Genomic DNA, 25,832 nt, shown 5'->3' with positions numbered 1-25,832 from the left:
TGGACATCTCGATCATAGTATATTTTCCTTCTTAATTTGCATTAGTTTCAAGTTTAGGCCTCAGCAGAAGGAATCATTGTCCTGATCACCTGGAAAAATATCACTGTTGATGAAGGCAGGCCCTGTTGTTGTAGATTTCGCAGGCTGAGAGGTGCATCACGGTAGTCTGTGCGATCCGTGTGCTTGGCTGCGTGAACTGCCCGTTCCACCAAACCATTTGATTATGGATATAAGGGGTTGCTTGTGATATATTCAAAGCCCCATACACATACAAAGTTGCAAAATTCAGTAGAGATGATTGGCAAGCATTGTCTGTCGTAAGTTTCAGTGGGATACCATCTGTGGAGAAGTGTCTCTTAAGCTGAATGATTATTGTTTTATTTGTTATGTTTGGCAGGTAATTGAGTACAAACCACCCAGAATACAAATCAATCAGGGGAGGCAATGGCGCAGTGATATTGTTGCTGGACTAGTTCGATGAGTTCGAATCCCACCACGGTAGATGGTAATATTTAAACTCAATTTTAAAAATCTGGAATTAAAAGTGATTAATAACCACAAAACCATTGTATAAACTCAATTCGTTCACTTATGTCTTTTAGAGAAGGATACCTGCTGTCCGTACCTGGCCTATATGTCAATAATTGTGTGGTTGATTGACAAATGTGTTTGACTTTTAAATGTCTTAGCAAGCCACTCAGTTCTCAGTTGTAAGAAAACGAGGAGGAATAAAACAGGATGATAATGGCAAACTTAACCCTATCAACCTTGTAAAGTTCTCCTTGCTAACATCTGGGGGATTTTCACAGTAACTTCATTGCAGTGTTATTGTAAGCCTACTTGTGGCTAATAAATAAACTTTATAACTTTTCTTTGGGTTCTTGTGCTAAAATTGGGAGAGATGTTTCACAGACTAATCATAGTCATTCTCACAGGATCATACCTTACAGATAATTCCTGCAGAAGTGGCGGCAGTGCTATAAATCGTGAGGAAGTTGTCCTGGCAGTCATCAATGTAGACTCCAATGAAGTCTCATGGTACCAGGGCAAGGAAACCTCCTGCTGATCATATACCATCTCCCCTCAGCTGATAAATCAGTACTCCTGCATGTTGAACAGCAGCAGAAGGAAGCACTGAGGGTGGCAAGGGCACAGAATGTATTCTGGGTGAGGGACAATAACAATCACCAAGAGTGACACAGTATTACATAAGAACGAGGAGCAGGAGTAGGCCATCTAACCCCTCGAGCCTGCCCTGCCATTCAATAAGATCATGGCTGATCTGATAGTGGTTTAGTTCCACTTACCCGCCTGCTCCCCATAACCCTTAATTCCCTTATTGATCAGAAATCTATCTACCTGTGACTTAAACATATTTAACGAGGTAGCCTCCACTGCTTCAATGGACAGAGAATTCCAGAGATTCACTACCCTCAGAAGAAGTTCATCCTCAACTCTGTTCTAAACTGACTCCCCCTTATTTTGAGGCTGTGTCCTCTAGTTCTTGTTTCCTTTCTAAGTGGAAAGAATCTCTCTGCCTCTACCCTGTCTAGCCCCTTCATTATCTTATATGTCTCTGTAAGATCTCTCCTCAGCCTTCTAAACTCCAACGAGTACAGGCCCAATCTACTCAATCTCTCCTCATAAGCCAATCCCCTCATCTCCGGTATCAACCTGGTGAACCTTCTCTATACTCCCTCCAAGGCCAATATATCCTTTCGCAAATAAGGGGACCAAAATTACACACAGTACTCTAGTTGCGGCCTCACCAGTACCTTGTACAATTGCAGCAAGACCTCCCTGCTTTTATACTCCATCCCCTTCGCGATAAAGGCCAACATTCCATTTGCCGCCTTGATCACCTGCTGCACCTGCAAACTGAGTTTTTGCGATTCATGCACAAGGACCCCCAGGTCCCTCTGCACAGTAGCATGTTGTAATTTTTCACCATTTAAATAATAGTCCATTTTACTATTATTCCTTCCAAAGTGGATAACCTCACACTTGTCAACGTTATACTCCATCTGCCAGATCCTCGCCCACTCACTTGGCCTATCCAAATCTCTCTGCAGACTTTCCGCATCCTCCACGCAATTCGCTTTCTCACTCATCTTTGTATCATCCGCAAACTTTGTTACCCTACACTCGGTCCCCTCCTCCAGATCGTCTATGTATATGGTAAACAGTTGAGGCCCCAGCACCGATCCCTGCGGCACGCCACTAGTCACCAACTGCTAACCAGAAAAATTACAACACGGACTGAACTAGTTGGTCAGAGCTGCTAGACTGGGACAGGTGGTGAAGGAACCAACAAGAGATTAAAAACATACTTGACTTATCCTCACCAATTTGCCTGCTGCAAATTATCTGGCCACGACTGTATCAGTAGAAGTGACCACCGCACAATCTTTGTGGAGACAAAGTCCCAATACCCTCCAGCATGTTAAGTGGCACTACCACGGTGTTAAATGGGACAGACTTCGAGCAGCTGTAGCCTCAAGACTGGGTATTCATGAGACACTGTGGGACATCAGAATTGTTCTCAACCACATCTGCAACTTCATGGCCCAGCCTATCTCCCACTCTACCATTACCACCGAGCAAGGGGATCAAAGCTGGTTCAATGAAGAGTGCAGGAGGGCATACCAGAAGCAACACCAGGCATACTTAAAAATGAGGTGTCAACCCGATGAAGCTACAACACACAAGACTACTTGCGTGCCAAACTGCATAAGCAGCAAGTAATAGACCAACAGATCAGATCTAAGCTCTGCAGTCCTGCCACATCCAGCTATGAACTGTGGACAATCAAACAACTCATTAGAGGAGGAGACTCCTCAATGATGGATGAGCCCCGTCACAAACCATGCTGATGTTATCTGTGAGGGTGTCACGACTTGAGACACCAGTTCGTGGTGGTATATAGCTTTTTGGAATATTGTGATGAGTCACATAAAACCCAGTAAAGAACCAATCCAATCTTCGAATATACAATTATTTCTTTAAATTTATTAAATTAAGAAAAATACACAACAAGGACTACAATATTCTAAGACACTTTAGTACAGGAGTAACTAAACACATCCACCATTTATTACCCATTGTTCCAGAATATATCTGCAATTCCCTTTCCCAAACAGCATCCAAATGAAATAATTCGAAAGTCAAATTCATCTTATAGTTACCACACAATATAGGGCTGATTATGGGAAACTTCTTATCCTGGTCCAGCGAAGATATTTAGCCTTTACGAAGGTTTCCTGCAATGTCTTGGCTCTAAGACTAAAAATGCAACATTACAGCATCTCTGAGTAGTAAATTATGTTACAGGATCCCTAGGCTGTGAAATGGATCCTAACCCCCTGGCTGAGAGGTGTTAGATAGATAGATACCCTACAGTGCAGAAAGAGGCCCCTCGGCCCATCGAGTCTGCACCGACCACAATCCCACCCAGGCCCTATCCCCATATCCCACCCACTAATCCCTCTAACCTAGACATCTCAGGACTCGAAGGGGCAATTTTAGCATGGCCAATCAACCTAACCTGCACATCTTTGGACGGTGGGAGGAAACCGGAGCACCCGGAGGAAACCCACGCAGACACGAGGAGAATGTGCAAACTCCACACAGACAGTGACCCAAGCCAGGAATCGAACCCAGGTCCCTGGAGCTGTGAAGCAGCAGTGCTAACCACTGTGCTACCGTGCCGCACCGTTGATTATCTGTTTTTGAAAGGGGGGGGGGGGGGGGGAGGTAACAGATATATTTTTTACCCTTTTGTCATTTCAAACTCAAGAGTCGGCTATCTACATATCTCAAATTATTTTCTTTTGTGAAGCTTAGCGTTTCTGTAGCCCTGGATCACTCAGTCATTTAGATAAACAGTTTTTGCTTGTGGAACTTAATATTTTTATACCAGTCATCTAAATAATCAGTTTCTACTGCTAGAACAATTCACACCTGATCATCTTCAAATGCTCTTATGCCTTTGGAATGCCCTGGTAACTTTTAGAGGCCAATATACTCCTAGAAATGCTGGCTGTTATTGCTGATAAGCAGATTTGGATCTTTCAGGCTTAAATTATTGTTACTGTTGCTGCTAGGCAAAACACTGAGCCTAGTACATCAGTGCAAAATAAAAGGCTAAAGCATTCGCAACAATCTTCAGCTAGAAGTGCCGAGTGAATGAAATATTTTGACTCCGCCAGAGATCCCCAGCTTCATAGACGTCAGTCTTCAGCCAATTTGATTCACTCCACTTTATATCAAATTGCTGAAAGCACTGGATACTGCAAAGACATTGGAACCTGACAGCATTCCAGCAATAGTTCCGCAAGATTCACCCAGTTCCCGACCTCATTACAGCCTTGGTTCAAATATGGACAAAAGAGCTGAACGCCAGAAGTGAAGTGAATGTGACTGCCCTTGACATCAAGGCAGCACTTGACTGGGTATGGTATCAAGGAGCCTAGTAAAACTTGAGGTAATGGGAATGGTGGAATCATACCTGGCACAAAGGAGGATGGTTGGAGGCCAATCATCTCAGTTGCAGAACATCACTGCATGAGTTCCTCAGGGTAGTGTCCTAGGCCCAACCATCTTCAGCTGCTTCATCGATGACCCTCCTTCCATAAGATCAGAAGTGGGGAGGTTTGCTGATGACTGCACAATGTTCAGCACTATTCACAACTCTCCAGATACTGAAGCAGTCCATGTCCAAATGCAGGAAGACCTGAACAATATCCAGGCTTGGGCTGACGAGTAGCAAATACCATTCGTGTCACACAAGTGCCAGGCAATGACTATCTTCAACAAGAGAGGATCTAACCATCACCGCTGGACATTCAATGGCATTACCATTGAATTCCCACACTATCAACATCCTGGGGGTTACCATTGACCAGAAACTGAACTGGACTAGTTGTATATACTGTGACTACCAGCTCAAAAGCTAGTGAGTAATTTGCTTTCCCAAAGCCTATCCACCATCTACAAGGCTCAAGTCAGGAATAAATGAAATACTCTCCACTTGACTGGATGAGTGCAGTTCCAACAAACACTCAAGGTGGTCAAAGAGGCCTACTTGATTGCTACCCCTTCCATAAACATTCAATCCCTCCACCACCAATGAACATTGGCAGCTGTGTGTACCATCTACAAGAGGAACTGTAGGAATTCACCAAGGTTCCTTACATAGTGCCTTCCAAATCCATGAGCATTAGCAACCAGAAGGACAAGAGCAGCAGACACCTGGGAACATCACCACCTGAAAGTTCCTTTCCAAGTCACACCATTATGACGTGGAAAAATATCACCATTCTTTTACTGTCGCTGGGTCCATATACTGGAATTACCTCCATAACAGCACTGTCTGTGTATTTGCACCTCAGAGACTGCAGCAGTTCAAGAAGACAGCTCACCATCACTTTCAAAAAGGCAACAAGGAATGGGCAATAAATGCTGGCCGAGACAGTGACACCCACATCTTGTAAATGAATATCTTAAAAATTATCATTCCACTCAAAGATGTCAGCTGCTGTGACCATGAGGAGTCCAGGATCCCATGAATATGCAACAGTTCCTTTGTTTGATGCACAGTGCGCATCTGGAGATTTCCCTTTCCATGTTTGCATACATGGACAGCCAGAAGGGCGATTCCTTGGCCCTTATTTGGTTGCTTCCAACCCAGGGTGCCCATTGTGCAGTTGGTGTATGTAGTATCTCTGGAGTGCCATAAGGATGACGAATCACTGGCCATGCAGCATTAATCCATCCTGTGCAGATATTTCATCTCTGATGGTAAAGAACGTGCGGAGCTTGTGGGGAAGCTCCCTTGAGGATTCTGGCCAGCTTGTGATGTTGTGCATTTGATGTCCATCTGTAACGCCTGTTTGAGTTCCTGAATTTAACGAGAGAACAGTATCTCTATTGCTGCAATGTCTAAGTTTTCCTCATGATCTGCCTGATTTGTGGTGGGTAAAAAGGCTTTGGAGAGGGCTTCTGCCAAGTACAGCTTCTTGCACGTTTGTGGATGGCATGGAGACTGTAGCATTGCAACATTAGCATCATGCATTGCAGCCACACAGAAGTAGTTTGGAGAGGGTTCTTTAAAATAAGTATGAGTGGCTGGTGGTTTGCTTCAACAGTTGCCGGATGACCATAAATAAAGTCATGAAATTTCTGAGAAGCGAAGACTAAAGCATAGCCATTTCCTGTGACCATTTCGATGTCCTGGTGGAGAAGTTGACAGGGGTCCAGTAACCTCACTATAACACGGGATAAACTTAGAAAAATAATCTGTCATACTAAGAAAGCGCTGTAAACTCTGCTTGTCCACAGGAAAGGCTATCTGTCATAAAACCACAGTCTTGTTTGGGTCAGGTCAAACTTTGAGGATAAGGGAGAATGGAGGAGAAATGTCTTCACCCAGAGGGTAATGAAGTGCGGAATTCAATACCACAGAATGTAGTTGAGGCCAAAACATTGATTTCAAGAAGAAATTAGATATAGCTCTAGGGATTAAAGGGATATGGGAGGTGGGGGAAGGGAGGATCAGGATATTGAATTTGATGATCAGCCATAATCAAAATGAACGGTGGAGCAGGCTCAAAGGGCCGAATTGCCTACTCCTGCTTCTAGTTTCGATGTTTCACCAGCGGCTGAGACTAAATGAACCTGGTTGACCCTGAATCTGAATTTCATACGGTTAAGCTTTAATTTGATGGCCCTGATGCTCTCAAAGACTGGATGAAGATATGCATCATGTTCTTGCATACAATGATCCCAAACAAGGATGTAACAACAATGATCTTGCAAGATTGGCTTGCAAAGAGTTGCTCCACACATTGGTGGAAAACCTCACTGCCAATGGAGATCATAGAATCTCTAGTGCAGAAAAAGGCCATTTGGTCCATCAACCACCAACCTCAACCACCCCTCTATCTTATCCCTGTAACCCCAGGCATTTACCACGGTTAATCCACCTAACCTACACATCTTTGGCAATTTAGAGGGTTGCTACACCTTTGGTGTAGATTGCCTGTCCACCATAAACCACCTGGTGCATCTGGGTGCTGGGATCTGATGCTACATACAGGTCTATTTCTCATAACCTTTGGCTGAATAGTACATCATCCTTCCCTCCTGTGTCTAAGTCTGGCATTATTGCTAATTACGTTGTCAACATTGTCGCAATAGTGTTGTTGGAGACTCTGCAGCTTCACTGCTTGGTTGAACTCTAATTAATTCACCTTACTGATGCTCCTACCCCAGAGGATCGAATAGCTGCTATGTTGCTGATGGCAGGAGGGCTGTTGTGTTTTGGATCTGCAGAAGTTGGCAAAGTGGTTCCATTTCCTCCATTTGTTGCATCTTTCACCATATGCAAAACAAGTTATGTTCAGTGGATGCTAGCCACTACAGTTGAAACAGGTGCACCTTGTGTTGCAAATACCTTGGGTTCTCGCCTAAAATCTCTGCTTCGTTACCGATTGTTCATTTAACATACAGATCTTGATGGCTGCTTGTAATGTTAAGTATTTTTCTTGCAGCAGCCGCTTGCAGACTAAATTGCTATATATTTCATAAAATATTCGATCCCTCATTAGGTCTTCAGTGAGTTCAGAACACACATTTCTTTGCCAATATTTTTATGGTTGCCATGTTAGATTGTTGAATTGGATGCATTCTATCATGGATTGTGTTTTTTGCTAGGATAGGTGTTTTCCAACTGTTTCAGGATTATCTCAGGGTCTACTTTTTCCTCCTCTGTCTGGAAAACAAATCAAACTTTTCAACAGCGGTGGGGTCCACGTGGTTTAATAGGGTACAAGTCTGTACCCTTTTCGATTTGCCAGAGTGCAGCACCTACAGTAAATACACCACTCCTTCTAGAACTTTTCCCAACAATCTGCAATATTTCATCAAAAACCAGTGGACCAATGTGGCAAAGTTCTTGTGCCATATTGCCAACTCCTTGCACCGACAACAAGGATTTCCAACATAAGTTGTTTCTACCTGAGCTCAGCTAAATACACTTGTGCTGTGCCCATGCTCCCAGCCCACTCCTGCCATGTGATCTCTTTTGTAGCCACATCAAACTCTCATGTGATCACAGTCTAAAGTGGGAAATCAGCTAATATGATGCTTAGTGCACTTTCTGTGCAGCTCAAGCCCTTTTTGAGTGTAAAATGTGTTGCCATTAGTTGAACTTCTTCCTTGTTTCATTTCGATATATCTCTTCATCTTCTATAACTTTGCAAAATTGCAGAAATAAATGTACATTGCTCTAGGACATACAGCTCTTTCTTAACCTTATGGGGATATAGCACGATCTTGCTAATATTTAACTGTACATTTCTTGGTTTTCTACGATCCTAACCCCACGAATTTTAATGATTGGGCACAGGAGAGGAGGTTTCCACGCTCAATTCCAGTACCCAGGTCCAAGCAGACTGGGTGCAACTCCCATGGTGGTGGAGGGAGAGCGCCTCATTCTTCTTTCCCCCAACTGGCATTTGAGGCCTCATCGAGATCCGTTTTGCACGAGGTCGGGGGGGGGGGGGGGGGTGGAGGGAGCAGATTTGCAGATTTCCCGTGACCATACCTGTTCCACGGGCACTGATCTCCCATTCATTCAAAGAGCGGTTGCCAGGATCTGGCGCCAACACCCGCGCGAGAAGCACCGCCGCCGTTATCCGCCCGCGCGCAGCTTCGGAACCGTTAAACTGAGGTTTAACTCGACTCATATGCGCACCCAATAACACCCGACTGAGGAAACATCCTCGTCCCCTTTCGATAGAAATATCAAATATTGTCCAGTTAATTTTGTTTGGGAGAGTTTCTAGACTGAAGTAATAGTTTAGACAGTATTCACTGGACCGTGTCGCACCTCACCGGGGGGAACAAACGGTACTTTGGGCAGAATAACGATTCAGCGACGTGCATTAGAATTAAAGGAGTCAAAGGGCAAATCTACGACTATTTATAGCTAATGCTTACATCCCATTCAAAAGTGACCGATCCACGGATATTCCCACCGTCCTCCTCAGGTGGATCACCCCTCATCATACAGGTTCCTGTTGCTATCATCCTTTCCCCAGCACTACCTTCACCGACGGCAGTGTGTAACTGAGCATGCGCCTCACGCTGCACCGCCCCCTCCCGCGCGCGGCGCATGTGCGTTTCAAACTCTCCTCCTGCCAGCAGGTGTTTGCCATGTGACAAAGTTGGCAAGTTTGAAGCTAGCCTGCAAACTTGAATATAAATTACAAAAAGATATTTACAACATGCACGTGAATATCTTTTTCTTCCATCCATGCAAAATACAAGAAGGTGAGGGGAATTGTATGAAGATGATGCTCAACTACCGCATCGCAGATGACATGAAAATTGTTGGTGTGATAAAGAGCAAAAAGGAAAACCTTAGACTATGGGACGGTATAGACAGGCTGGTCAAATGGACAGAACAGTGGCAAATGTAATTTAACCCTGAAAAGTGTGAGGTGATGCACTTTGGGAAGACTAACAAGGCAAGTGAATACAAAACGAACAGTAGGATTCTAGGAAGTAGAGGACTGAAGGTGGCAGGAGAGGTAGATAAAGTAGTTAAGGCGGCATATGGAATACTTGTCTTTAATAGACGAGACATAGACTATAAGGGCAGGGAGGTTATGATGGAGTTGTTTAAAACACTTGTTAGGCCACAGTTGGAGTACTGTGTGCAGACTGGTCACCACACTATAGGAAGGATGTGAATGCACTGGACAAGGTACAGAGGAGATTCACCAGGATAGTGTCTTGGGCTGGAGTGTTTCAGAGAGGCTGGATAGGCTGGGGTTGTTTTCCTTAATAAGAAGTCTCACAACACTAGGTTAAAGTCCAACAGGTTTATTTGGCAGCACAAGCTTTTGGAGCACTGCCCCTTCATCAGGTGACTGATGAAGGGGCAGTGCTCTGAAAGCTTGTGCTGCCAAATAAACCTGTTGGACTTTAACCTGGTGTTGTGAGACTTCTTAATGTGCTTACCCCAGTCCAACGCCAGCATCTCCACATCATGTTTTCCTTAGAGCAGAGAAAGCGGCGGGGGAGGGGGCAATTATGAGGGACATAGATGGCGTAGATAGGAAGGAATCTCTCTTTGGTAGAAGGGGTCAATAATCAGGGAAATAGATGTAAGGTAAAGGGCAGGAGATTTAGAGGGATTTAAAGGAAAACCTTTCCATCCAGAGGGTTAAGTATGAAGAGACCGCATAATCACAGAAGGAAATGGTTCCTTCTGGCTTAACAAGGATGGGTTGTTATCCCTTAAAACATTACTGCAAATATCTAATTGCAATATGCAGCTTCCACACTAAGAGCTTGAATAAATATCTTACCCAGACTTTACAACAGTGAAACAAAATACATTTCTATATTCTGCTGCTGTTAACTGCCCCAGATCTGCATTACAATGCTTGCCATGATGTAAACCAATGTAATTTTTTTTGTCTGTTAAGTTCCAAACAATTGGCAAACTTAAACTGTTCCTTAAATTTTTTAAAGAGGAAAATTGGACTAATTGAGCTGCTAACTGCACCACCAAAGCTGAGCAACTAATCTTCATAAATGTGAGAAATATCACGAGATCCACTAATTAATTGGTTATGTTAAACATCAACATAAATAGTGCATTCAATAAAAAAATGAAGGTCTAGATTTCAAGAATCAACTTTAATAATATTTGGTAAAGAGAATAAGGATACAAATACAATATAAAGAACACATCTCTTGAAAATAAGTTTGAACAAAAAAACTCAAGCTAACAAGAGCAATTTTATACACCATGCTACATTGGTAAATATTAAATCAATTTTAAAGCAATGTTTGCCAATGGCTGCAAACTTATATTGCTGGTTAGATGCTAGTGCACTACAATATCACTTTTTTAACTGGCTGTAATCTCAGCTATTCCAATGACTCCCCAGGCTAAACCTGTTGCAGCATTCCCTGTAATAAGGCTCTCCTCATTTTCACCCTTTCCTAGATCATCTTCTTCTGCCCGAATCTTTAAAATGTAAAAAAAAGTCAGCATCTATATTAAAAAGATTAAATATTCCTCTTGGTCATGCAAGCAGAATCAGATATGGACATTACATAAGCATTCGACGCAACTATCAAAATGAGTTAATAGTGAATTCCAAAGATAAGTTCTATTTCTTTTTCAAGGGACAAACTGGTTTAAAAAAAAACAATTTCCTCTCAAATTTGAGGGGTACATCTCAAATTTCTCATTGTTTTCTTACCAAATATAAGGGATATATGCCCATCACAGCTGTCACACCAGCTTTCACATTTAACATGAAAGCTGATCATGTTAGCTTTCATAATATGAAATTGTGAAATTTCAATTTCATGTGAAAATTATATGAATTTTATTCATATATATCAAAGATCCAATTTTCAACAGGCAAAAGTAAAAGCATCGCAAATTGCTTTTTTTGAAAAGAAACTCATTTCTTTTTAGGCATTGTTAAAGCAACCATGTTCTTTATTTTTCACAAAACGTCAGTCTCTCGTTCTTATTCAGATATGAAGCAAAGAATGTTGATTCAGCTACCATATTAGTATATATAATAATAGCATTATTATAGAGATAGACCCCAGATTGAGGTCAAACGTGCATTGAAACTGCTTGCTTGTGTATAATATTGAACAATTTTTATCTCAGCATTACAATAGCATTAAGTGAGCAGTGACGCAATAATAAACAGGTTTTTCAATTTTACAATAAAAACTGAGTTAAGCTGGTGAATCAGATGTCAGCTCCATAAAAGTACTTATTAATTATATAAATAACTGTGAATGATTATTTACCTTGACTACAATCTTTTTAGATCTTTGCTTATTTTCCCATGTGTCAACAATGTTCAAATTAAAACTCAGTTTTCTTTAAAACTTCAATTTACCCAGATTTTTTGGGGTTCTATTTTCCCACTGATTAATTTGCCAAAAGTAAAACCTAAAAACAACAAATTTTAATGGTCCTTGGGCATTCACAACATAATTGTACTTGACGACAGCAGAAAACGGCCTATAACTCAGCAGATTGTTAATCAGGTTTATTTGGTATCACGAGCTGTATCATACGAGTCCAATGCCAGCATCTCCACATCAGATTGTTAATGTTAGACAGTATAAGGGTGGCCGTGACAAAAAAATTCTATGTTGCACACACAATTTGTTTCCTTTTATCTCAGTACATGCAAGGTAACAAACTATGTTCACTTACAGTTAGAGAGTTCTGCCCATTCAATAAAACAACAGATTTGGATATTAAGGGCATGGCTGACAGTAAATGCCAACTGCTCAAATCCCAGAAGGGAAACTTGAAATAACTGTTTCTACATTTATGTTTTTGCAATTTGTATAGTATGAAGAAAGGTTTTGAGATCCAGAAATGATGTCCCCAATTATTTGTGATGATTTTATAGTAAAGTAAATGTAATAAGAAATAAAAAAACAATAAAATAAAACTGCACTTAGATATGACAATGGCTTTACACAGTACCAATACTTTAAATCAGTGGTGAGCAAAGTGCAGTCTGTGGGCCACATGAGGCTCATCAAGGCACTGCGTGCAGCCCAGGAAGTATCCTCCAGAGGTTCCCAGCAACACAGATGCCAGTCTTCAACCAATTTGATTCACTATGTGATATCAAGAAATGGCTGAGGACACCGCAAAGGTTATGGACAGTGTTCTAGCAATAGTTCTGAAGACTTGTTCTCCAGAACTTGCTAATGCAGCTACAAGACTGGTGTCTACCTAGCAGTGGAAAATGGCCTAGGTATGTTCTGTCCATAAAAAGCAGGGCATTATCCAACCTACTGCCCAATTACCACCCAGTCTACTCTCAATTGTCAGTAAAGTGATGGAAGCAGTCACGAACAGTGCAACCAAGCAGCACTTACTAAGCAATAATCTGCTCACTGATGCTCAGTTTTTGTTCCACCAGGGCCAGTCAACTCCTGACCTTACAATAGTCTTGGTTCAAAATTGACAGAGTTGAACTCCAAAGGTGAGATGAGAGTGCTTGCCCTTGATATCAAGACTGCATTTAACCAAGTGTGGAATCAAGGAGCCAGAGAAATACTGGATTCAGGGGAAAAACTCTACCGGCTGGAATCATACCTAGCACAAAAAGATATTTGTTGGACGTCAGTCATCTCAACTCTTCTCCTTTGAGCCACAAGAATCGATTCACATTTATTCCTGTTCTATAAACATTCATATTAGCTTATGTAAGCATCTGCTAGGCTCATTGCCATATCAAACCCACAATTTAAATCGACATTCACTCTGTCTGTTGGCTTTAATTACTCATAGATCCCTAACAGTCATTTAAAAAAGGGAAGAAAATTACCAACAAAAAAATATTATTTCTGGGTTTTTCTGACAACAAAGTAGGTAAGCTCCTTTGGTCAGGACACCAAAGTCAAGGTCAAATGGGAGTCAGAACTCCACACTGTGATTTGGTCACCTAGCAGTGATTTGCCCCAAATTAGTGGCCAGGTCAGGTCATTGTCCAATTAAAGATAATAGGCAGGCTCTCAAAACTGGAGGGTCAATTAAAGGCTCTTCAGCATTAAAGAAGCAACAGACTGCTATTTTTAGGTAAGGGAAGGAGAGATGGCCCTTCAAAATTGGTGCCTCTCACCTGCAGTTTAAACTTTTAACTGAAAGATGTTCTCAACATCAGGTCACAGTTATTGAGGGGAAGGGAATCAAGTGTCGCCTCAGTCACACAGCTGTGACGAGTCTTAAAAACCCTGCTTGGAGCACTGCACTTTGCCAACTAATGGATGAATGGCTCCAGGCAGCGAGCCCTGTACCCCAGGAGACTCTGACAAAAGGCCTTAATTTGCCTTTAAGAATTCTTCAGTGGCAACACCCCACTTCAGGTGGTTGCACTTCTGCCACTCAGCCCCACCATTCGGCCTCTGCAAATATAGCCTAGAAACAGGATGATTCCTGCAAACTGCTATGTTGGCAGGTAGTGCAAATTTTTACGTCTATTCAAGTTATGCTCATTCCTATTGGGATAAAAATCCAGCCCAAATGTAAATATTAATTATGTGTTTGCTTTCCTGATCTGTTGCATTAATCAATTTTATATCTCTCCCAATATTATATCCATAGACTGCCAACTAGCTCTTTTCAATCAAAATCAATATTTACTCCACTATTAATTATTTCTCCTGGTGCCTGATGGTTGTTAGAGCAGACAATTGAAAATGTTTTGGATTAAGATTTACACTATATTGCAATACCTAATCCATATTTGTGCAAACACATTGTACATCTTCTGTCATTTCCAACAGAAAACACAAATGCACAGAGAACAGTTTAGAATGGCTCCTGAAGAAAGTCCAGTGCAATTCTCTGTCATTACTGTTTACTTTTAATATGTCGGCATGGATTCTATTCTCTACCTTTAAAAAACATTATTTAAAAGGACCCACTGCAGTTTTCAGGTGCACTTTTTAAATTGATATTTGGTACCTTTGCTGGTCCTTTTAAGCCTACTCTTGTGACAGAAAGATTTTATGCATCCATTCCTTTGACAAGCTACTGAGATAATGGATGTCCCTAAAGGAAGTCACATGGGATCAGAGGTGAGCTGGCAAGGTGAATACAGAACTAGCTCGGTCATAGAAGACAGAGGGCAACAGTGCAAGGTTGCGTTTCTGAATGGAGGGCTGTGATAAGTGACATTCCCCAGGGATCAGTGCTGGGACCTTTGCTATTTGTAATATATATATAAATGATTTGGAGGAAAATGTAACTGGTTTGATTAGTAAGTTTGCGGACGACACAAAGGTTGATGGAGTTGCAGATAGTGATGAGGACCATCAGAGGATACAGCAGGGTATAGACCTGTTGGAGATTTGAGTGGAGAGATGGCAGATGGAGTTTAATCTGGACAAATGTGAGGTAATGCATTTTGGAAGGTCCAATACAAATAGGAAATATGCAGTAAATGGCAGAACCCTTAAGAGGCAGAGGGATCTGGGTGTACAGGTACACAGGTCACTGAAAGTGACAATGCAGGTGGAGAAGGTAGTCAAGTAGGCATATGGCATGCTTGTCTTCATTGGCCAGGACATTGAGTTTAAAAATTGTCAAGTCATGCTGCAGCTTTATAGAACTTTAGTTAGACCGCACTTGGAATATAATGTTCAATTCTGGTCGCCACACTACCAGAAGGATGTGGATGCTTTGGAGAGGATACAGAAAAGATTTACCAGGATGTTGCCTGGTATGGAGAGCATTAGCTATGAGGAGAGGTTGGAGAAACTTGGTTTGTTCTCACTGGAACGACGGAGATTGAGGGGCGATCTGGTAGAAGCCTACGTTTGGAGGGTAGGTCTTATGAGGAAAGGTTGAGGGAGCTAGGGCTGTTCTCTCTGGAGCGGAGGAGGCTGAGGGGAGACTTAATAGAGGTTTATAAAATGATGAAGGGGATAGATAGAGTGAACGTTCAAAGACTATTTCCTCGGGTGGATGGAGCTATTACAAGGGGGCATAACTATAGGGTTCATGGTGGGAGATATAGGAAGGATATCAGAGGTAGGTTCTTTACGCAGAGAGTGGTTGGGGTGTGGAATGGACTGCCTGCAGTGATAGTGGAGTCAGACACTTTAGGAACATTTAAGCGGTTATTGGATAGGCACATGGAGCACACTAGGATGATAGGGAGTGGGATAGCTTGATCTTGGTTTCAGATAAAGCTCGGCACAACATCGTGGGCCGAAGGGCCTGTTCTGTGCTGTACTGTTCTATGTTCTAAGATATGAGAGGCATGGACAGAATGGATAGCCAGAAGTTTTTTCCCAGGGTGGAAGAGTCAATTAATGGGGGGGGGCATAGATTTAAGGTGCGAGGGGCAAGATTTAAAAGGAGATGTACGAGGCAGGTTTTTGTTTACACAGAGGGTGGTGGGTGCCTGGAACTCACTGTCGGGGGAGGTAGTGGAAGTGGATACAATAGTGACTTTTAAGGGGCATCTTGACAAATACATGAATAGGATGGGAGTGGAGGGATATGGTCCCCGGAAGGGTAGGATGGTCGGCGCAGGCTTGAAGGGTTGAAAGGCCTGTTCCTGTGCTGTAATTTTTTTGTTTTTTGAATTTTACTTTTAAAATGCATGAAAACTTGGCTTGTTAGTTTATGTCAGGAAAATTACAGCCATCAACCATTGACATTCCAAATGCTTATATAGGCAAAAGTGGTTTTAACTCAGAACAAAGAACAATACAGCACAGGAACAGGCCCTTCGGCCCTCCAAGCCCGCGCCGCTCCCCGGTCCAGGATTGAATCCTGAATCCAGGATCCCCGCCCAATTTTCCAGCCTATCTACATACCAATATCCTATCCACCGAGCTGTCCCTCACAGAAGTAATATAGGCCGAGGCCATGATTCACCAGATATACAATATTCTAAAAGCTAACTTCCAGCAGACTCTACGGTCGACATATAATTTCATTTGAATCTTTGAAGCAGAGATCCCAGGGTGCCACAATGGATAGCAGTAAATGATTTTTCAATGTACAGATGCATTAAGAAAATGCCACAGCTTGATATTTCAACACTTTACTATGAACAAATTACAATACTTGGTAAGGTCATAAGAGTTTTTTACTTCCGAGTACCAAATGTTCCCATTGTTTGGGCTTCATGAATTGTACCCATACAACTATATATTTGTAGGCAGAATGTTGCATTCATTGACTTCAGTGCTGATTACTTCAAGAATGTCCAGCCCATTTGTCACCATTTGTGGAGGATGATGCAAATAGGCCTTTATTTTCAAGCAATTATGAAGACTTTATTTTAAGGTAATACACATTGCCCCAATATTTGACCATTAAAAAAATGCAAAATTGGCCAATAAAACATCCAGATTAACTCATAACAGCTACAGACACCAGCTGAGCACAATTAAAGTAAGGATGATGACATCCAACATCAAGTCTACTAAGATGACAAACTGGGGCATCTCACAATGCAGTCCAGCTAATCTCATGCATTATCACTGATCTTAGTCTACCCAAAACTTGGTGATCTTACAGTGTATTGTCCTAAACTGAGTGTTGCAAACTGGCACATTCCAAGGTAAGGCCTTTCAGCCAATATACACCAAGGGGCTGGTAACAGTGTAAAACCTTCGGAATCTGTGTTTAATTGTAACTATATGTAACTTTATTGAATTAATTATCAATAGTTTGAAAATAATCATCCTTCCTGTATTGAAATATATGTAATGTTCTCATTACTGAACTGAAGCACCTGAGAGTGCATCTTGATCTCCAGAGAAAACGTGAATATCATTGCCCTTTACTGTTATAACAAATTGATCTATTTTGTAATGTGCCATAGAATCTCTACAGTGCAGAAAGAGGCCATTTGGCCCATTGAGTCTGCACCGATCACAATCCCACCCAGGCCATATCCCCATAACCCCATTTATTTACCCTGCTAACCCGCTGACACTAAGGGGCAATTTGGCATGGCCAATCAACCTAACCCGCACATCTTTGGACTATGGGAGGAAACCTGGAGGAAACCCACGCAGACAGGGCGAATGTGCAAACTCTACACAGTCTTTCAGATTTTATACGAATATATTTTTGCAAAAAAGAAATATTGCTGATCATTCTTGGCCTCTTAGCTAAGATCAAGAGTCAGATCAGGTGCAAGCCTTTTTTGTCAGCATGGATCTTGTGTAGCTCTCTTGTGGGGACCATGAATTGGATTCAATTTGAATTGATTTTTGGAGCAAGTGAGAAGATAGATTAAGGTTTCCCTAGTCCACTCTGCACATTGACTTTGTAACTTTAGGGGATACATTTTTAAAAAAAAACAGATTGTTGATCATTTTGTGCTCTTCATCGTCGGGCGACAGTGGCACAGTGGTTACCCTGCTGCCTCACAGTGCCAGGAACCCAGGTTCGATTCCCCAGCCTTGGGTAACTGTCTGAACTCACTTTTCTAGGTGGGTTCATATCCCTAGCTGAGAGAATGAATAATTAAGCTGTTTTCCAGTTTGTGCCAGGTCTATAAAATAACTTTGTGACACTTCCTCCAGTTTTCAACCCTTGCCCTGGGAATCTGTCTAAATCAGATGGAGAACTTGTTATTGTGCGAAATGGGTATACTTAGCTTTGCATCACAGGGCCTCTTATTTGTGGATTGAAATAATTTTTGTACAGAATAATCTGTTTAATGGGACAAACTAGGTTGCTTTTAATACCTACCACCATAGCACGACCAATAACAGACTCGGTCCCTGAAAGACGAATAAGATGATCTTCTATTTGAAATTCAGCCACACCTTCTTCATTAGCTTCGACATTGCCTAGATCTCCTACATGCCTAGAATATATTACAATATTATAGTTAGAAAAATAAATCAAAATAATACTTGTGGAGCTCTATTGTATTATTTCACGATTTTAAAAGAAACATTTAAAGGAAAATGAAAGTCACGGTGAGGACTTTGTATTAACATGCAGTATGAATTGCTGTGCATGACATCCTAATTGGATGTTGAGCAAATAGAATTCTTTCTGTTGATGCAAGTGATATAGTTTTGGTTTGATACCGTCAGTGCTATTTGGGTACCATTGATTGTCTTGCACCATGGGGAAACCAGTGAGCTTGCTGAACTCTATGGCTATGTCTTTGTTCCACTGGGGCCATAGGCAAAGAATTCCCGTGCCTTACTAAAGATGATGTCTATCACCTTGTGCTCATAAGTCCTCATAGCTGGCCACTATTGCATAGGTCCCTCATCAATGACTGAACTTTTCCACTGTGAATCAGCGACTCTGTTTTTTTTTCTCCAATGAGTAACACCCTGTTGTAAGTAGACCATGGCTTGAGGTCATTCAAGATTTTCTCAGAGAAGACTGAGAGCAACCTTGGTGAAGTATAGTCTCAGGACATACCACTCTTCTGACATATCTTGGTATAAATGCGCCATCTGTACATTCTCTGGCAGGGGAAGGATATCAAGTAGCTTAGTGTTTCCAGCCATAGTACTTCACTCTTGGGGCATCCTATTTCTCCTCCTACTTTTCATTATTCTAAAGAGGGGTCTGCCCCTTGGGAATGAAACTATAAATGATCACATCATCCAAACGCATGAAGTACGTGGATTTTCTAAATCTCCTCCTTTTATATTGGATCAGAATTATTTTAATACCATATTCTGCACAAACCTAGTTATATAACCCTAACAACCCAAACCTACTGCATGTAGCATTAATGTTCATCAGAAGCATTTTGTAGGAATTAGTTTCAATATCTTGGGTCTGAAAATTACAAAAGCAATAGAATGTTTTATTTTGCAAACTTTCTTCTTTCTGCAGACTCATGTAATCAATGATCAAAAATAAAAATCAAAGATCAAAGGTCTGTGTGGAGTTTGCACATTGTCCCTGTGTCTGCGTGGGTTTCCTCCGGGTGCTCTAGTTTTCTCCCACAGTCCAAAGATGTGCAGGTTAGGTGGATTGACCATGCTAAATTGCCCCTTAATGTCCAAAGATGTGTAGGTTAGATGGATCAGCCATGGTAAATGTGTGGGGTTACAGGGATAGGGCAGGGGAGAGTCAGTGCAGACTCGATGGTCCGAATAGTCTCTTCTGCACTGTAGGGATCTATGGCCTGAACTCTACCTCCTCGCCCACCACTGAATCGGAGCGGGCAAGGGTTCAACAATGGTAATTTCTATTGACCTCGGGCGGGAATTTCCGGTCTCGACCGAGTGACGCCATAAAATCCCGCCCACAGACTTTATGATGAAAATATTCCTTAGAATTCTGCTCTGGTAATTCAAGAATATGATGTGGAGATGCCGGCGTTGGACTGGGGTGAACACAGTAAGAGTTTTAACAACACCAGGTTAAAGTCCAACAGGTTTATTTGGTAGCAAACACCATTAGCTTTCGGAGCGCTGCTCCTTCGTCAGATGGAGTGGAAACTTCTGACGAAGGAGCAGCGCTCCGAAAGCTAATGGTGTTTGCTACCAAATAAACCTGCTGGACTTTAACCTGGTGTTGTTAAAACTCTTACTGAATTCAAGAATATGCCATTTAAAATGGAAGACATATTCTTCTCAGATGGAAATTCCCAGGCAGCAAATAAAATATTTTGTCTGCAAAGAAATTAAATCTTTTTTCAGGATGACATTGGTAGACCAGGCTTTTCATACTGCTAAGGCAGAGATCCACTGGACTTCTTACTCCCTGAAGACTCATTGAATCTTTTGATTTCTCTTTTCACGCGAGTATCTATTTTGGACAATTAATGCATTTAAATCTCAGCTTTTCCACCTAATGGTCTACCTTGCATTTCTTATTTAGGAATTGTCTGCATATAGTACACACCTTTCTTTATCGTGTTGTCCACCATGAAATTTCTTACGGGGATTGAAATGAGGTCCTATACTATGATAACCTAAAACAAAGTATATATTTAAAACATTATGTGACTAAAGTACAACAAAAAGGAGCATTATTTTCTTTAAATGAAGGCATATTCTATTCAGCATAGCTAGATAACTAATACAAATGTGGCTAGAAAAGGGTAAAAATAAAACAAACAGCACCCTTCAATACAAAATTTATTGCTGGTGGTATTAATAAAAAGGTCCCTTGAACTGGCAAAGCATAACATTTTGGTTTTTAAAAGGTAAAGTTAACTTTAATTATTTTATATTCAGAAAATTTGTTTGAGAACCAATAAATCAAAAGAATCTAATAAATGTAAGAATGGAAAGAGAGACAAAGACAATTTTAATATGTGGCCGAGAGACAATCAAGTTGCCAAATAAGCTGTGAGGTATATACTTCTTTTGAAAGATTTCCATCCAGTTTAAAGTCATCTACTTTTCTTTATACTTCACAAATGCTCAAAAAGTCTACTCAATTAATTCTTCCCAAGAGGCAAAAGAGTTTAAATTCAGAAAAAGAAACCAAGATCAAACTATAGACTTCCTTCAGCCATTAATTGGTGGCAAATTATCTGGGTTAAACTTCCTTCCCAATTAATTGTCCTATATATTCCAGTAAAAGTAAAGTGAATTTTGTTATAGATTCAACTTTGATTGCTTGGTACTTCAATAAGCATTAAGCAATTTAATACTTTGAAATTTGAGAGCTTAATACTATCCCAGAAGTAAAATCAGGAAACTGTGCTTTAGTCTTCTCCATAAGTGGGGCTAATATTAAATTCTAATGGGATATGGTATTTTAAAGGATGTGCCAACTGACAAGGCAACATCGTGATTTTTGTTATTTAAGTGGACACAGACATTATCAATGATAGGTTTTACTTATACTCTTAATTTATTTCTTCCAATCAGATTGTAAGTCAATTCTGTGGTTGGCATCAGTTCTTTGTGAAGAAACAACACTCCTCTCTGCCTGTTTTTCTTTCAGGTCAATTAATTTCACACTAACAGTTGAAAATAATACTTAATTCAGTCTTTATGTCATTTTGAACAGCCTTTTACAAAGATAGCTGAAATTGTCTAGCTCTCCACTATCATGTGTGTATGTATGTAGTGGGGGTTAACATTAAAGAAAGTGACAGCCTGTCAGAAACCCAGCTCCAACTCACCAACTTCCACATTTTACTGAAAGGTGTTAAATGGCTTGTTCACAATCTCCACAGGAAAGGTATTTTGTGAATTTCCATATGTCAATACTTCAACACAACAATATTCTCATACTGTTTTTAATTAAAAGCCAGGGCCCAACAGTTTCCATAGCTTTCTGAAACTCACCTACCAAACCAAGGCAAGTACACAGAGAGGGTTTTACCTTATCACCAGGTGAACACAACAGCTTCCCACCAGTTTTTGAGGCTATGAAGGGAGAATCTCTGAGGAATTGTGTACTCAATAATCCTTCTTGAAAGAAAAGCACTAAGTTGATCATTTCATAGAAATCATAGAAACCCTACAGCACAGAAAGAGGCCATTCGGCCCATCGAGTCTGCACCGACCACAATCCCACCCTGGTCCTACCCCCATATCCCTACACATTTACCCACTAATCCCTCTAACCTACGCATCTCAGGACACTAAGGGCAATTTTAGCATAGCCAATCAACCTAACCTGCACATCTTTGGACTGTGGGAGGAAACCGGAGCACCCGGAGGAAACCCACGGGGACACGAGGAGAATGTGCAAACTCCACACAGACAGTGACCCAAGCCGGGAATCGAACCCAGGTCCCTGGAGCTGTGAAGCAGCAGTGCTAACCACTGTGCTACCGTGCCGCCCCACTGTTTTTTCTGGGATAGTATATGAGAAAATAACAGAACACAATTATGTTTGTCATCAGTTTAGATTATCAGTTTCTTCTGGGATAGTATATGAGAAAATAACAGAACACAATTATGTTTGTCATTAGTTTAGATTAGATGGATTTGCGTGTTAAATTGCCCCTCGGTGCCCAAACATGTGCAGGTTAGGTGGATTAGCCATTTAAATGCAGGGGCTTACGGGTGTAGGTAGAGGTTAGATCTGGGATGCTCTTTCGGATAGTCTTTGCAGATTCAATGGGCCAAATGGCCTCCTTCTACACTGTAAGTATTCTATTGTATTAGTCATACTTTGGTCTTTAATGTGGATTGTTTTTTCTCAGCTGCACTGTTCATATAAATAATATAGAAGTTATCTGAAAAGGTTATAATGTTACTAAACGCAGGATGAAGGGAAGGGTCAAAGATTTTACAGACTGTTAATCAGAGTGGCTCTGTAAATGTTGTCATGTCAGGGCTTAACCGTTCAGTGGAATCACTGACAAGCATGTTGATCCTCACAGCTCTTGCTGGAAGACAGTAAGTCATTCTTCCTCTTTCTGCTATTTCATTTCCTTTCCTATGGTCTCCTTCATTGGGATTTCTGCTGTTTTGCCTTTCCATATGCAGGCCCTTAAGTAATGTAGTGTTATGCAACATGCTTTCTCAGGATAAATGCATTGGAACAGCTCCAAGGGACCTTTGCACCAAACCTTCTATAAAATTCTGCAATCAGCCATAGCTGCACATTGATGGTGTAGAATGCTTTTCTATTTATGTATGTTGCTGGCTGGTGTTCCAGTTCTTTTTAAGGCAATTTGTGTACAGTTAATTATGTCCTGCAAGCTCAGAAAATGAGCCACTGCAACTTTATCCCGGTCTTTCTCCTATTGACTGCAGAGGTCAATGAGCAACGTGTTGTACTACCCTGGTGAACAGGTCATCCGTTACCTGCTTGATGCAGATGTCCCCTGTTACAGATTGAAAGGGACAAAATAATCCAGAGCTATGGTGACTTTAAAAACCACTGCAGAACTGTTCCTCTGGACCAGGGATAGCAGATCCTCTTTCCATTAGGATCCAGAAGTCTGCAACAAACTGCTTTAAAAAGTATGGCTCCATAGATAGATCCAGAAGGAATTCTCTTTGCTTGTAGATACTGTGCTGGGAATGGCCTTCTAAGAGCTACTCCTCTCACGTGCGGGAATAAGAAGTAATGACCTGGAATGCATAGTCTGAAAAGGTAAGTGAAGCAGATTCAATAGTAACTTTCTAAAGGGGATTCGATTTATACTTTAAAATGAAAATTTGCAGGGCTACAAGAGCAGGAGAGTGGAACTAACACTTTCAAATAATTAGCATAGCCACAGTCGGTGACTGACCCATGTGCTGTATAATGCTATAAGTCCATTTTAATAATCATAAAATGTTTAACTCAATAATCATAGAATCCCTACAGTGCAGAAGAGGGCCATTCAGCCCATTGAGTGCACCAATTCTTCAAAGAGCATCTATTGCAAGCCTACCCCTCCCGCCCTATCCCTGTAACCCTTTGCATATGCCACAGCTAATCCATCTAACCTAAACATCTTTGGACACTAAAGGGCAATTTAGCATGGTCTTCCACAAGTCCATTATCCATTTTAAAAATGATCATAAAATGTAATTATAAAATGTTTAGTACCTCAATGATGGCTTTCCTTCAACCAATGTCCCATAATAACGGCTTAATTTTTCCAAGACAATTGTGAAACTAGGAATCAATTGTTAATAACTTATTTGCAAGTTGTGCTAGGCTCAAGAGGAAACATAAGGGGGCACAAGAAATGGCATTGTGATCTTGTACGATATCAGATCAATACATCACTCCTGATTCATTCTCTCGATTGATTCGACATTCCTGTTTTACACCATCTTATTATCCCCAAGGAGATTTTTAAAAAGTTATTGCTGCAGATGCAGAGCTAAATCCTGATGAAAATTCTGAAAACAAAACTTAATCTGCTTTGTACTAATAAAACAGGAAATGAGATGTTAATAAAATATAACTATTTATAAAAACATTTGGTATGCAGTCCATACCATTAAAAAGATTTCCAAAAGTACACACATGAAGCCCATGTTTTCCACGAGTCAATCCAGTAAAACTTCCTTTTATTAATACTTGTCCATTTGCCTAGAAGGGAAGACAATAAGAAAAATGGTTACATATGATCTCTTCAAGGCAGTATACATGAGCATCCAATATTCGTCACCTATTAAACCAACCATTAAGGCCGAACTACAGGGTGTTTTGACATCACTGAAGTGCCCCACAAATCAACATTTAAGCAGCTAGGCAGGAACACTAGCTATCTACTAAGTGTTCTAAATATTTACTCTGACGAAGGGTCATCTAGACTCAAAACATTGGCTCTATTCTCTCAACAGATGCTGTCAGACCTGAGATTTTCCAGCATATTCTGTTTTTGTTTCAGATTCCAGCACTATTTTGCCTTTTTCTAAATATTTACGCTTGCCTCAGTCTTCCTTGTTACTTTTACTCACATTTAAACCCTGTGGCAACGTGTAAAAACGGCCATCAGATTCAATCACTAAAAAAAATGCTCAACTGTCAAGAGATTTAATCCAAACGAAGTTGCGGGGGAGTTCTTCTCAACACACATAAGTAAAAGTTCATTGAGCCATGAATATTGACAGCAGGGAACCCGCTGACAATAAAGAATCCATTTATCACTCATATCCCGCCAGAGGTTATGACATTAACATGGGGGTGATCTTCCGCCGGGGTGGAGGGGGATCCTCGGAAGTTTCCGCGGTATTTGCGCCGGACGGGAATTTAAAAAAAACCCGTTGCCATAATAAATGTACATGCGATTCAAAAACGACAATTCCATTGACGCTGCTGACGGGGTCTGGTAAATCATGGGGGTAAGGGTACATATCGTGCTGATCTTTCAGGATGCAAACGGCTTTTATTTCCATCTCTGCTCCTTCTCTAACTATCCGCAGCACCGTTACAGGGGAGTGCGCCTGCGCAGTCTGCTCCACCCGTTGGAACCAAGGCGCATGTCCATTCGCCTCTCCAGCCACTGCGTGCCTCAGCCCCTCCCCCACCCCACCCTGGCTAGAGCTGGGGACTATAACACACATTCATGTAGTAGCATTGTGGCTTGCACAAAGTGACACTTATGATTACTGTTGTGATGGCCACGAAAGCCACGGAGGTCATCAATACACCACCCCTGGGTTTCGTGGTGTACGAGCTGCCTAATTGAGCGAGCGGAGAAGCACTCAGCAGAGGTTTTTTTAAGCTTGTTACTTTGCCCACACAGTAGTTGTAGGTCCAGAGGTGAAGCCTACCTGACTGTTATTGCAATGGAGAGGGATAGGGCCGTACGGCAGGGCAAGGTTTACAATTGGGGGAGAGGTAATTATGATGCGATTAGGCAAGAATTAGGGGGCATAAGTTGGGAACAGAA

General features: G+C 41.4%; 2 protein-coding genes across 2 annotated transcripts in view; both read right to left on the bottom strand.

Annotated features, from left to right (window-relative positions):
- The window catches only part of LOC144506145 (superoxide dismutase [Cu-Zn]-like), a 30,380-nt gene extending 21,290 nt beyond the window's left edge, over positions 1 to 9,090 (bottom strand). The window contains exon 1 of the mRNA XM_078231985.1: positions 9,001 to 9,090. Coding sequence (XP_078088111.1) covers positions 9,001 to 9,090 — 90 coding nt within the window. The remainder of the gene's footprint in view (positions 1 to 9,000) is intronic.
- A 1,603-nt stretch (positions 9,091 to 10,693) lies between these two features.
- LOC144506051 (superoxide dismutase [Cu-Zn]-like) lies at positions 10,694 to 25,582 on the bottom strand. The gene is made up of 5 exons (XM_078231869.1): positions 25,502 to 25,582; positions 24,433 to 24,526; positions 20,429 to 20,498; positions 18,296 to 18,413; positions 10,694 to 11,044 (listed from the first exon to the last, which is right to left on the bottom strand). Exons 1-5 carry the CDS (start codon positions 25,580 to 25,582, stop codon positions 10,925 to 10,927), a joined length of 483 nt encoding a protein of 160 aa, XP_078087995.1. The 3' UTR covers positions 10,694 to 10,924.
- Positions 25,583 to 25,832: the final 250 nt, after the last annotated feature.

This window comes from Mustelus asterias, chromosome 17 (assembly GCF_964213995.1).
Source record: "Mustelus asterias chromosome 17, sMusAst1.hap1.1, whole genome shotgun sequence".
Taxonomy (NCBI): domain Eukaryota; kingdom Metazoa; phylum Chordata; class Chondrichthyes; order Carcharhiniformes; family Triakidae; genus Mustelus; species Mustelus asterias.
Note: the sequence above shows the minus strand (reverse complement) of the source record. Positions and strands in the feature narration are given on the sequence as shown.